The sequence below is a fragment of the Anser cygnoides genome, chromosome 2 (assembly GCF_040182565.1).
Source record: "Anser cygnoides isolate HZ-2024a breed goose chromosome 2, Taihu_goose_T2T_genome, whole genome shotgun sequence".
Lineage (NCBI taxonomy): Eukaryota > Metazoa > Chordata > Aves > Anseriformes > Anatidae > Anser > Anser cygnoides.
Genome location: NC_089874.1, coordinates 9127903 through 9141499, shown reverse-complemented (window position 1 = coordinate 9141499; position 13597 = coordinate 9127903). Strand labels below are relative to the sequence as shown.

The following is a 13597-nucleotide window of genomic DNA, read 5'->3' as shown; positions in this document are numbered from 1 at the left end:
CTATGAGGTGTTTTAAGAGCTATCCTCAACGTTACATTTCTCTTGCTTGTGCCACCTGTGTTTAAAAGGAATTGATACTTGAAAGACCAACAGAACTGAACGTTACCTAGAATTAGGAATATCTTTTAGAAATTCTACTCTACTGAAATTGGTGAAGGATTACAGGGATTAGCGCTTAAAGTACAGAACAACTCACAAAACTTTGATACCATTTGCTAAGCAGATACTCAGCAACTTTGCATATACATTTTACCTGTACTCACAAATAACATATGCATCATATATATATTTCATACATTTGGTATAAACATATCTATATATACACACAAACTAACCTTTGTTTGCTATGCTGCAGCATTTCAGCTAACATTAACAGATTTCTTATAGTCCAGACAGTTTATGGTGTTACTATCAGAAACGAAAATGTATGGGGAGTGCATTACGTAAAATGTAACAAATTACAACAATTTTATTGCAGCAATTATTTACATACTAATTTTATTTTGCATTTGTATAAATTCACAGATTTATGGTAGCTAAACGTGTAGACAGAAGACTACATCAGAACAGGAGAAAAGATACCACTGGAATTTCTGGCATTGTAACTCGTCAGGTTACATCAAATACTACCTTCTGGTCTCCAGGTTCTTCTGAACATATCACATTACATGATACATACTTAAACTCCACATTCACTTTACAAAAAATACATTTTGTACGTTAATTGAAATGAAAATGCTTACCTCCTATAAAAAAGGGATCTCTTTCCTGAGGAGGTGGAGGAGGGAGGGGTGGTGGCGGTGGTGGTGGCCCCCTCCACTGGTCCTGGATTGGCAGCCTTGGGGCCTGTGAGAAGTTTGTAGGAACTGGTCCAGGTGCATGCTGCTGAAAGTCTGGAGGAACCTATTTAATAAGACAAAACTAAGATTAAGACTACCAGCCAGAAAATTATCCATTGTCTGCTATAACTTTTTTCTCTTAAAAATGTAATTGATTTATGGAGTTACCTCCTATAATCTCTACAAATTGGCAGCTCTTACTGAGTCATCCTTTCAAAATGGAAGGGGTATTAAACTTGAGCACAGCACTTTGAAATGAATTCACAATGTTTTAATAATCACTAGCACTACAGGAATGCCATTTATTCTCAAGCTTATTGAAATCCATGCAATTATTGACCTTCTTTCCCATTAATCCCCCCAAAATCTGAATGTCTACTTTAGAAGATATTCCTGACATTTATCTTCTTAAACCATGCTATTCTATGCCATCAATTCAGTACAGCATAGCACACTGAAGTGAAGTAGCTCTGCTTGGGGGAGGGATGGGGGACAGGACACGACAACACGACAATTTATGGCATTTGAAAATTAAAGAAATCATATTTCAAAAAATAAAAAAGGAGAGTAACGTTTCTGTCTATTCAGAACACAAACATCTGAAGCATTATAAGGCTGACTACAAAATTATCTTTTCTCCATTAAGTTCTTTTAAAATGTAAACTGAGCCCTTACATGTTGCAGAAAGTGGAATATTAATCCAAAGCAGAAATTTGCAGAAGACACACTTAAGTCAGTAATTCACGCTATTACCATTTCTTTTATAACACAAGTTGACAAAGTATGTTGGCAACCTCTGATAACTAACCAAGAGAAACTATGCCTAAAATAAATCATTATATTCACAAACATTTCCTTATTATATATGAGTAGATCAAATAAGTAATGAAAATAATCTAGGAATATTCTTGTTTTCCACTTCATAGAAATTTTGAAATTAGTGGTGGCATCTTTTTCATCTATATCTGGTGTTCACCTAAAAGCTTACACTTGCCATTGCTGAAGACAAGCTTTTCAAAACAGATTTCAGAACACACACTCCCTGCTAAACTGAACTATGGCCATCAGCAAAAGGTTATCATTTATCCGTGGGGCTACCCTAACACCAACAACATATGTAGTGTCACCCTATCCTACTTGCATTGCAAAAATCTTAGTATTTTCATAAAAAAGAATTTGTCACACAGCAAAACCAGGTATTTGCTCTGGCAACTGATGTGTGTTCACTATCAAAGCAGCACAAGACAAAGCTGCTTCACACCTTTCTACTACCAAGCTACAGATGGGATTTGCAAGAACCGAAAAGGTAGATGAGAGCAAGCCACTGAGGCTCAAAGCCATTACTAAATCTGTGGCCTTCTCGGACACACCTAAATGGGCTATCTGAGAAACTAAGACCTCTCATTTGGAAGCGAGACTGTGACTATGTATTTCATGTCATTATACAGCCATCAACTGCAAATACTTCATCGCTCAGAGATTAAAGGTTCTATATCCTGTTGCCAGTGCTCCTTCCTAGTCAGCCAGTCTCCTGTGGGTATTTCATTTAGAGAAAAGTCATTATTTTACACTCAAGCATGACAGTCTTCATAACATACATACTATTTACAGGAAGAACTGCTATACTTCTCTAAGCTGACAGTTACCAACACAAAATATTCTTGCCACCTCAGAAGACGCCAAGACCTTTGACTTTCAATGCTGTCTGCAACCAACGGCACTTAGAGGAAGAGGGAGATATTTGGGGTGGAGAAAATGACATTGATTCGTCCCATCAAAATCCATTCAGGTTTAGCTGAACTAGGCTGTTCAGCCGCGTTGCCCTTCCCCAGTGCAGAACAGGACAGCGCTGGCTGCCTGCCAAAGCAGAACTGAACACAAACCTTGAGGATCCTGACCCTTCGTTCCCCAAATGCACCTGTACCATCACCCCGCGTAGGAGCTGCCAGAGGTACTTTCAAACTAAGGTTAAAAGCATCCCTTCATCCTGGAAGCCTGGGTGATAAAAGCCTATTAAAGAGCAGCTCTTATGGCCATCGGTCACCCTGGGGAACACACAGGGCTTCCGCAAGCCACGCAGCCTCAAGGGACGCACCTAGCAAACCGCCCCATGTTTAGCTACTTAACTATTTAGGTAGTCGTTTGTCACTGTATAACGCATGAGGTCACTGCCAATGGAGGCAGGGGAAAAACCAGTTCATCAGGGCAGTTTTCAAACAAGGTGGTTACCTTACATCTTATTTACAGCACATCGTCACATGAGCATATGTCACCTGGGGAGAGAAGGAAGTCCAGGCAGGTAAGCTGCTTTTAATTAATTTATTTATTTTTTGGAGTGTTTAACTTTGAAACTCTGAAGCTCTCCTAGTTCTCAACATTAATACATGCCTACATAAAACTTACTTATTTCTAAAGTGGCCAGTGAAAAACATGACATGGAAACATACTGACACATAGGTAGAAAAATGGTGAGTACCACATATTTGCCGCCTGAGCTGAAGAACTGGCAGCAGTAATAACCTGGCTGGGCTTGTTTCCAAGCACCAAATGGTGTCACAGTGATGATAATCTGTACTTCCTTCTTCCAAACTCAACATATTCTGCCCTAGTGAAGGTCACAGATCCTTTTCAGTCGCTCCTCGTCACTCCCAAGCTCTAGTTGGACACAGGTTACAAAACAAGCAGGTGTCTCCACTCCTACTCCTGACATCTGTAACCAAATCTCAAGCATCTTCCTCAATATTAATTCATTTTTCAGTTAGTCTTAGTTTTCTCCTTAAGGAGAAGCAACTGAGAAAAAAAATGGTGTGTGTTTCTATAATTGTATTTTAAATAAAGTTTTCCCTCTCCTGCCACCCCATACCTTCATTATTACACCCAGATCTACCTCATCCCAAAGCTTCAACCAAACTGATTTAAATTGAGGCAGGCAACCAGCAGAATATATTCACTCAAATCATCTGGTTTGAGACCACACACACTGAGAGCAGACTTGTATTTGCTGTCATAGGGAAACTTTAAACCTTTATGAAATAAGCTTTGGTAAAATAACTTCAGTCAGTTCTGGAATTTAAGTCCCACTTTCCAAAACAAAACAACAAAAAAATCACCACCACCACCCCCCCAAAAAAAAATCAGCAATGTATTTTACTGCCTTTTTTTTTTTTTTAGATTCTAGTTAAACTTTGAAGCTATTAAGTTTTCAAAGACAAGAAACATTTCTGAATCCTAAATCCAACTCCTTCTCCATTTTACATTTAAAAAATAACATGAGGAGCCTTTTTATATTCTTCAGTGAACAGAAGTTGTGTCTGTCAGAATTCATTAGCGCTGAATTGTTGCATATATGGTTACTAAAACAATGACCCTTCCTGGCCTGAGCACTTATCCCAAGCACAATGAAACTGAGGGTTGTGGTTTTTTGTTTTGTATTAAATCTGGAAGTTTTGAAAGTTACAGAAGTATGGCTGATATAAAACATACCACAGTAAAGCAACATACTATACAGACAACTGAGTGTCATTAACAAATATCCACTGATTTGATCACTAACGGATCTTAAACTTATGTATATGGCATTTTGAAGAGCTAGTGAAATATGACTAATCACATTTCTTGGCTGATAACCAAAGGACAATCATGCAAAGTTAATTGCAAAGTCATTTGCTATTTGCAGAAAAATGAATTACCAATATTTGCTTCTAAAAAAACAAATGAGTTTGATTCTCTTCCTTCTCATATCAGTGAAAAAGACTGACCTCTCGTTTTTTTCTAAACCAGTTTTGCTTCTGCTTCCCCCAAAAGTGAAATAAAACTCTACCCATAAATTACTGTAATATGGACGGGGAGAAGCTCATATATCCAGGTTTTACAGTGCTGAAACTTTCCTTCTGAAAAAAGCTTTCAGGAAAGCTCCAACATAAATTTGATTATTTTATTAATGATTTAATAATCAAAATGATTAATTTAACATAGTACGTGTGAAACTAAGTTTCAACCAGAGTTATTACTTCTAGGCACAAATGAACTTGCTTTTTAATAAAACATGCACAATATGGTGGATGTTTTTCTGAATTACCAGATACTCATCTATTATTCTGAAATATACTCACCCCATCCCCAGGAATACACTAATACCACAGCTTTGACTTTTTCTTATGCCAAATTCTAATTGTCCTAAAAATAGTACAGAGTAATGTAACAGTTTTCTATTACTTAAGGTTTAACTCCCCCCCTCCCCCTTCTTCACTGCAGTCAAACTGTAATTCCAGGAGTGGATTATTTTATCATTATTGCTAAACTCTACATTCAGCAAGCATTTGCTACTGATAACTGCCAAGTGCCTTCTGGTATTTAGTAGAAAAGACCACGCAGAGCTATTTAACTTCAAAAATTAATGAAGAGCAGGTGCAAAAGCCAGTTTTCATAATGGTCTATTTTGATAAAATAAGCATACTGTAACATAGATGCATAATAAATCTTTATATGCACAGTGGTTACTTCCATTTTTCATGGTTTTCCTAACCGGACAGTTTCAAATTACAACCAACTATTCAGTTCACACATCAACCGAGACTCCCTACAAAAAGACATTTTAACTATTCCTTCACCATTGTTATACCTCTTCGGAAACTTCTCTACTTAATAAATCTCACACTCTCCAGAACACCTATTTTCAAGTTAACGAGTTTCAAGTGAACAAAAAGGAGAACTGCAAATTCATAGTCAGCCAAGGCTGTAAGATTCTAACTTTTAGTCCCAGACTGGGGCCAACTGTGACACTGGGGGGAAGGGACAAAATTATTTATGTGCCTTTCCAGCAAGACCCCCGCAAGGCTGGCTCAGATTCATAGACAGTGGTTCGGAAGATTGAGTTACCAAGCATCTGTATGAGAAAGACCCAGAAGAGCACATAACACAACTTTCTGGAAGAGTCTTCTCCCTTTTTCATCATTATCGGACTCTTTATCATTGATTTAGCATCATTATCATTGATAATTTAGTGTCATTTACTAAATAATCAATTTGATAAAGTGCACCAAACTGGAAGGGAAGACTCCTAAGATGGATCTTTTAGCTATACTTAAAACTAGTTGCAAAAAGAGGTCGGAATCAGAAAACAGCACCTGACCTGGAGCAGACTCACCCATCATATCACACTACGTATGGCCTGGAAGCCATAAACCGACCTACGCTTACCCCTTACAAAACTGCTCCCAATACTCAGTGCTGTGCAGTTCCTTCTAAACCACGAGCTGCAGCCCTGGCATTAATGAGTACTTCAAAGACCTGAGAGAGAAACTGTTATTTTTGAAAACTTGAGGGCTCACATCCAGTGCAGGAAGGGCTTCGAGCCTCTCAGTAGGACTCTGCAGGCTGCGCCATTCTTTCTAATCTTTTGTGCAAACTATAACATATGTCAATCCCCAAACAACGATAACAAGGTACTGAACATCAAGATTTTTCTCAAACTGCCAAAGACGTGCTGTACTTTTTCCTGTATTTTTAAGGAATACAAATGTTGATTTCTATCAATTTATCCTAGTGTAATTTTACTTTGAAAATTTTGAGATATCACCTTTCTGAATACACTTAGGTCTACACAGAAATTACACTGGAAGTGGGGTTCTGGGTGGATTTCCAAAGAGACCACAACCACAGGCATTCTAGAAATACTTCAAAGGAGATGATAAACACACACTGAAGTGCTACTGACAGGTATTTCACTCTCTTAAATATTCATTTTTAACAAGTTTACCCTGACAAAAAAAAGTCTATCCACACTTTCTCCCCCACATGCTATAGTTTACAGCACCACAGGCTGACATTTCTAAACAATTCCACATGTATGCAGCTTACACAACGTCCCCTTTTGCTAACTTCCATTATTCAATTAACTTACATGTTATCAATCACTTTTGCAAAAAAAAAACACGCATTGCAAACTTGTGTCTACAATTCATTAGAGTTGTGAATAGCTCATTGAACACGACTTTCACACACTCAGGCAATCCTACCTTCTGAAAGAACACGAGATAAGGTTACTTTAATCCTTTCAAAGAACTGCACTATTTTGCCTTCCTTTTATCCCTTTAAATATCCTTCCTAGTTAAGAAATTAACATTCTCTCATACAATTCTTACACGAATTGTACTTTTACTTTTCCGCATCTCTTGTTAATTACATGATGTTATCTCCAATAATCTATTCATGAAGCATAGATAACTTTGGTTACCAATAAAAGGGAAAACTTAGCATAAATTGCTTAGCACACAGTTAATCTTATAAAGCAAGGAATAAAGAGGATCTAACAGCTATTATATGACTTATCAGCTTCTCTAAAAGGGTCACTCTACTTTTTTTTTCCACGAGACTAATTAAATACCTTAACAATGTCATTGAAACTTCATGAATCTTTCAATAAATTACACCCTGCCTCCACAACATGTTTTCATTTATTAATCTCACTTAAAATGCAAAGAGCTAGGAGAACCCCATTGACAGTTAAGCAGGGCCACTCAGTTAATTCTTCTTATATGGTTTAAATGCAAAGAATAATGACCACTATAACCTATGACAATTAAAACTATAGCCATCTGTCACAAGATGTTAATCCTCTTATTTCAGTAGCTACTAGACTTTTTGAAAAGCTTTCCTAAAATGCCAACCTTCCAGTGCAAGGAAGTGACTTTTCATCCTTTTGTGTAAGAAGCCCTTTTTCATATAACTTAAATATGGTTTAAAATTTTTCAAGTAGAAATGTATACATCTCACAAAACATGGGTCCTTACAAGCCAGTTTCACAGTATTTTCATTTATTGTGCACAGCATACAGAAAGCAAATGGTTCTCTGAAATTCTGGAATAAAACTTCCTTGGTATTTTCTCAAATACAGTCTAAATGAACCTGTAGGCTCCCTGCGATGTCTCTTGACAACAATAATTCCATCAAGGTCAGCTAAAACCTAACAGGTACTGAAATATTACCAATGGATTCAATGTTATAAAAAGGCCTTATGTAAAAGTTTATGCCTTTAATACATTTCAGTCAAGAGAGACAAAAATTAAAGTTCAGAGAGATCATGAAACTCGAGAGAACTAATGTATTCTACCCATACATGCGTCTTCAATATTTCTGGAATGCATTTTCTAAGGGGAAAATGCAAGGAAAAGGAACATAAGGAAATGTAAGGAAAAGACTAGTAACTGCTAGTTCACGTATGTAGATCCTAGCATTAAGGCAGATTCAGTTTGAGAAAGAACAGGTTGCTATTTCCCTAAACCAAGCCAAAAATAATTCGTAATATTGAAATGTACCATGTGACTTGGACAAGCTTCTCTTTGCCACTGCACAGCTACAGGAGGTAAACCACACTGGGATGTTTAAGTACAAGTCCTGTGATCTGACCAGATCTTGTACATAAAAGATTTGCATGAAAAATAACTGATGTCCAATGACACTGTTTAAGGTCCCAAAATGGAATTCAACCTTCACAGAAAACCAGTACAAGCAAGGAGGGAGACACATGAATCCCTCGTTACTTAAGCTAACCAATGCTACTCTGAAGGATAACGCTACAGATTGGTTTCTTGGACTCCCACCTGTTCTACCACTGAGGTCTGCAAGTTAGAAGATGGAAATCTGCAGGACCAGTGGTCCCATCCATAAACAATTCTCAGAAAATGCCCTGAACATGGACAAAGAGTGTAACAGACATTAGTGCCAGAACAAGGAACTCTCTTGTGAAAGAAGAAAATTTTACTTTTTTTTTTTTTAATTTCAAACACGAAAAATCCTCCTGCATATTTTTGTGTTCAAAGCTAATAGCTTACTAGGTATATTAGTAGGGACCCAAAAGAATGGCACATTTTGTATCTCTTCTGCTTTCACAACTATTGACATAAAACGCCTATAAAAATATATTATAAAAATAGTCTCACCTTATCCTGAGGCTAGAGACCATTATATGGAAATATTATTAGAATGTTTATTGACCTAGCATATTTTGGTGACCTGCATGTCACCTACGATTACAATCAAAACTCAGATGGATATCAAATAGAATATCAAATTCAGGATTTCTACATTACACTCCAAGTTCAACAGTGAACTTACAGTTAATTTCAAAACAATGTGAGAACCAAAAAGATGTGACTTGGGGACGATGCTTCTCCCTTCAACTAAAAATACTCAGATGGCCACAAAAAAACGGGGGGAAAGAGAAGATATCTTTACAGAAGACAAATACTATGATTGCTGTTAAAGTGGACTTTGATATGTGACATTTCAGATCTATTTAGTAGTTAAATTACAAGATTCCTTATTTTCTGTACAGAAATTTCATTTTGGAGATATTCTGTACCTCTGACCTCGCAAACACTTTGATGCAAGAACTTTACACACCCAGGGCTACCAATGTACTTGCAAGTTCTACTCGCATGTTGAGTATGAAGGCCTGAATATACTTGTGTTTTGGAGTATTCCATATTCAACACTTAATATTACTGTAATTCAGTTTACTGTAATCAGTAGTACAATTTAGTATTTTATAATGAAGCGTGTTTTTTTTCATTTCACATACTGAACAGCAAGAACTCAAGGTACAAAAGGTGTATAAATACCTGTTTATTTATAAGATTTTTTTTTTTTTTTTACTGTGATGACAAATATACTGTTTTTCAGAAGGATGTTTCACAGCTTAGTGAAAACAGCTTGAGAACTATACTATCATCTAGGACTAGATTATAACAAGTATATTTTAGCTCTGCATTCAGTATTTAAGCACTAGATTAGTCTTACTGCATTGTAGTAAGAAGTCAATTGTACACTGTAATTGGATTTCTTTGTAAGAGGAGTCTTGACATCTGCAAAATATCTCTAACTGCCTAATTAATGGCTATGCAGCCATACACTTAATACTTGTTTGTGTGTGCTTAATAAAAATTTATCGTTTGCTCATGTAGCTTAAAAAGTTCAAACTTCATTCATACAAATGTATCAATCTATTTTATATCTAATCATTTATATATACATATACACATAGATCATTACATGTTATATATGAATAATAGATATAATAGAAATATGATTATGTGTAGAAATATGTAAATACAGTATTTTTATGTGTGTATATATAGGTGCATGTGTGCCTGCATATAAAATATACACATATAAAAATATACCCAAACCAAAACTTTGTAGCTGTGCAGGTGATGGAGCACTGGCACAAGTTGCTTAGAGAGGTTGTGGAGTCTCCTCCTTGGAGATCTTCAAAAGCCATCTGCACATGTTCCTGGACACGCAGCTCGAGGTGGTCCTGCTTCAGCAGGAGGGTTGAAAGACAACCTCCAGCGGTGCCTTCCAACCTCTCACCGTTCTGTGACTCTGCACTTAGCAGGTACTAAACCAGATACTGAACTGTAGAAATTTTATTGTCAATAAGACGCACACACAAAAAAAATTCTTCAACTCTGTTTTTTTCTTAGCAGTCCTAAATAGCAATTACTTAAAGTTAAAACTATGGACTATAAGCGCACAAGTTTTCTGTTTGATTTTAATTTCTACAGAGCATGCGCACACTGGAGCTAGCAGGACAAGTTAAAGGGTTACTACATTTAGAAGCCATCTATTTCTCTCTTATTTAATAGCTGTTACCATCATGTTTAGCTGCTGCTGCTCCTCCTGCAAATGGGAATTCATTGATATGATTAAATTTGATGGTATGATAATGTATGGTAATCGTGATTAATCAGAAGCCCACTAGCAAATGGAGGATGTTGGGTATTATGTCACCTGCATTTTAAACTGCATTCCCTCTATGCCAGCCTGACAATATTTGACAGCTGGAGGGATCTCATGCTGCATCTGCTTGCAACTACTTATAGATCTGATAAGAGAAAGTGCCCATCATTCCTTCACTACCTTAAGTGCTGTAATTACAGGGCTTTGCAGTCAAGTTGTGAAAACAGTAAGTGTTCAAAACGAAAGCTTTTTGCTAGCTGCTGAACAAGCTCCGTCTCACATCTGCAAGGGCTATAATCTGAAAGAAATGTAATTTGATGCAGCAGTCTCATTCAAACATGATTTGCATGAAATGCTGTATAAAGCACTATCCAAGAAATGTCAATCAACACCACCTGATACCATGTATCCTGTTAAATGAAAACAAAATGCTTTCTACACTACCTGTGATCTGCTACCGCGACACAGTAATAGAGTGAAAATTTCATTTACTGTTACTCATTATAGTAAAGCCATAGCTAAAGCAGAGTAATTGTGAGGAAGTAGGAGAATCATTTTCACAAGTGACTTTCTATTTCCATTAACAGTTTGTCTCCTACATAAACACTGCTGCAAGCATGTACTAGTTACTATCTCATTATTTGCTAAATATCAGTTTAAAAGGACTGAATATTCTCAGATGCAGAACTGCTTAAAATTGTCCTTACTGTAGGCACTGGAAAACATGAGCCAAGACCTTAGGAAGGGTTGCTGAAACCCTTACTTACTCATAGCAATTCCTAATGGAATTAGGAATTTTGGAAAAAAAAACTCCTTATTTACATTTTCCACAATGATCAGGAAACAGTATTGCAACGAGTTTTATTTACAAAAGCACTGCAAATTTCTGCTTTCACAGACTGCAAGAGGTGTTTATGCAAGGACACACCCCCAGGCCCAAGTACATTGTAAAATCCATTAAACTGATCCAAGTTTGCAGAAGTGGTGTTATAGGTCTATCCAAGTCAGCCCAAGGACCACTTCAGGGAAAAAAAAATAAATTATATTTCAATATACCTTTTACAATTTAATTTAGCGTTAATACTTTTTTTTTTTTTGTAAAGGACATGTTTCAAGCCAGGGGCAAAAATGAAGGACAGTGACCTATGATCTGAGCAACAGCTGGGCACTTATTCAAAAACCTCTCACAGGCTAAAACATAAAGCAGTGCTTTTAAAGTATCTGAATTTCAAACAATACTTCAAAGCTCAAGGTTTGTCAAACTAGAGATTTCAGAAATGACTGAAAAACAGAATCAAAATTAATCAATTCACTCTCACAGCATCCATTTACAACAACAGCTGATATCCTGGAGATGAAGTTGAAGAATGTTGAATGAGACTCTAAAGAAAGTTCAGTAAGGTTTTGCAGAAAAAAACCTTCAAGTATTCTTTTGGGATAAGGACCATTTTGAAAAGAAATTTTAAGGTAAATTCCAAACCCAAATTATGTTAAAAAACCACTCCTGAGAATTGAAAAGACACGATGTAGAATATTCACAAGAATATTCTCAGTTGCCTGAGGACAAGTTGCTCGACTAAGGTCTTATTTTTATACTGAATAAAACAATTTATACATCATGCAATTCAACTTTAGATTTGAATTCTACAGTTACCTGAAAGGCACCCAGTGCACTAACAGGTGTCCTATCAAAGGAGGAAAGCTTTGTGCATCTCAAAGCCTTCCTGGCACAAGCTGGTCAGACACTAGCGCTGCTTCCTTTTTTGCTTCATGCCACTTCAGACTATTCTTAGTTTCAGCTCTGAAACTCAAGAGGACCAAAATTAAGAAAATTTGTCTGTGGGACACCAAGGATGTTAGGTTAAGGACAACAGATAAACTGGTTTTCATCCAACTTCCCTGAAAATTCTCCTGGCAAAAGGAATACAGATACACTGCCAGCATCCGCTCTCTCTGTAGCAGTTTCAGAGGACAAACCATAACAGAGATAGAAGGGGAATGAAGGGCCCTGAGCCAGAGGAAGCTATTCCTCTCTTCTGCCTCAAGCAGTGTAAGGAAGGTTCTCTGCAACTCCCTCTTCACACAAAACATCTTGTTCCAGACTTAGACTGGGATATGCCAGGGATCCCCTATTTCTGTTTGGAGAGTTTTTGACAAGGAAAACGCTGTGGCACTCTGTCTCAAAACAGGCATGACAACACTTGCTCCACTTTCTCATGTCCTTAAAAAATCCCACACGATTGTGCCACTTGTGAAAATTTCCTTGGTGTTAAATAAAATTAAGTAACGTTTGAAGTAAAAGTCTTCACCTTTCCTTCAGGCAAAAAAATGCTGAAATATTTCAAACACAGAACATGCTGGTGAAACCACATAAGGGATGAAGAGATTTGGACCATCAACTCAGCTCACGAAAATTGCCATTTGAAAGCAAATGGTTTTGTTTCACATTAAAAGTCTGGCCTCTACAGTAGGCAGTTAGTAGCAACCTAAATATAGAGTGTTTAGAAACACCTCTTCTGTTTCCATTTTGTTTTTAAAGGAGAAGCTAGCCTAGATAAACACCACAAGACAGGAAGCACAACTGTCCCTTTTGTAAAAATTCAGGAGATCCACACAACCAGCCCGTAAATAAACCTCCAATCACTTTCCTTCAAACAGATTAGTCCCCCCGAAAGTCTTGTTTGTGAAACACTGTGACAGTAACTCAGAGAAAGGCATTTTAACCACTTTACATTGAATGCAGGTGATACGTAAAGCTAGACCTCCAGAAGGACCCTAAGATGTTAACCTATCTCCTCTTCAAACAACTTAGTTTTTTCTAAAGACTCAGTCGGCACTTGAACAGTTCCCGGTAAATTCCAGTACCTGGAAAAACACTAGCTCAACTACAGTTGAGGACTGAATTATTATTAAACACAACCACCTGAAGAATACTCACTTAGATGAGCCTTTGCACAACTTGAGGCTTTAACTTCCAGTTAGCACAAGTTTATCATGTTTCCCCAGCTACTAACAAC

The 13597-nt window shown here is 37.1% G+C and overlaps 1 protein-coding gene across 6 annotated transcripts in view; it reads right to left on the bottom strand.

The window, feature by feature from the left end:
• The window catches only part of RBM33 (RNA binding motif protein 33), a 102754-nt gene that overhangs the window by 44671 nt on the left and 44486 nt on the right, over nt 1-13597 (bottom strand). For all 6 annotated transcript variants that reach the window (XM_048062259.2, XM_048062260.2, XM_048062264.2 and 3 more), the window contains exon 11: nt 744-903. In XM_048062259.2, the coding sequence (XP_047918216.2) occupies nt 744-903 (160 nt within the window). The remainder of the gene's footprint in view (nt 1-743; nt 904-13597) is intronic.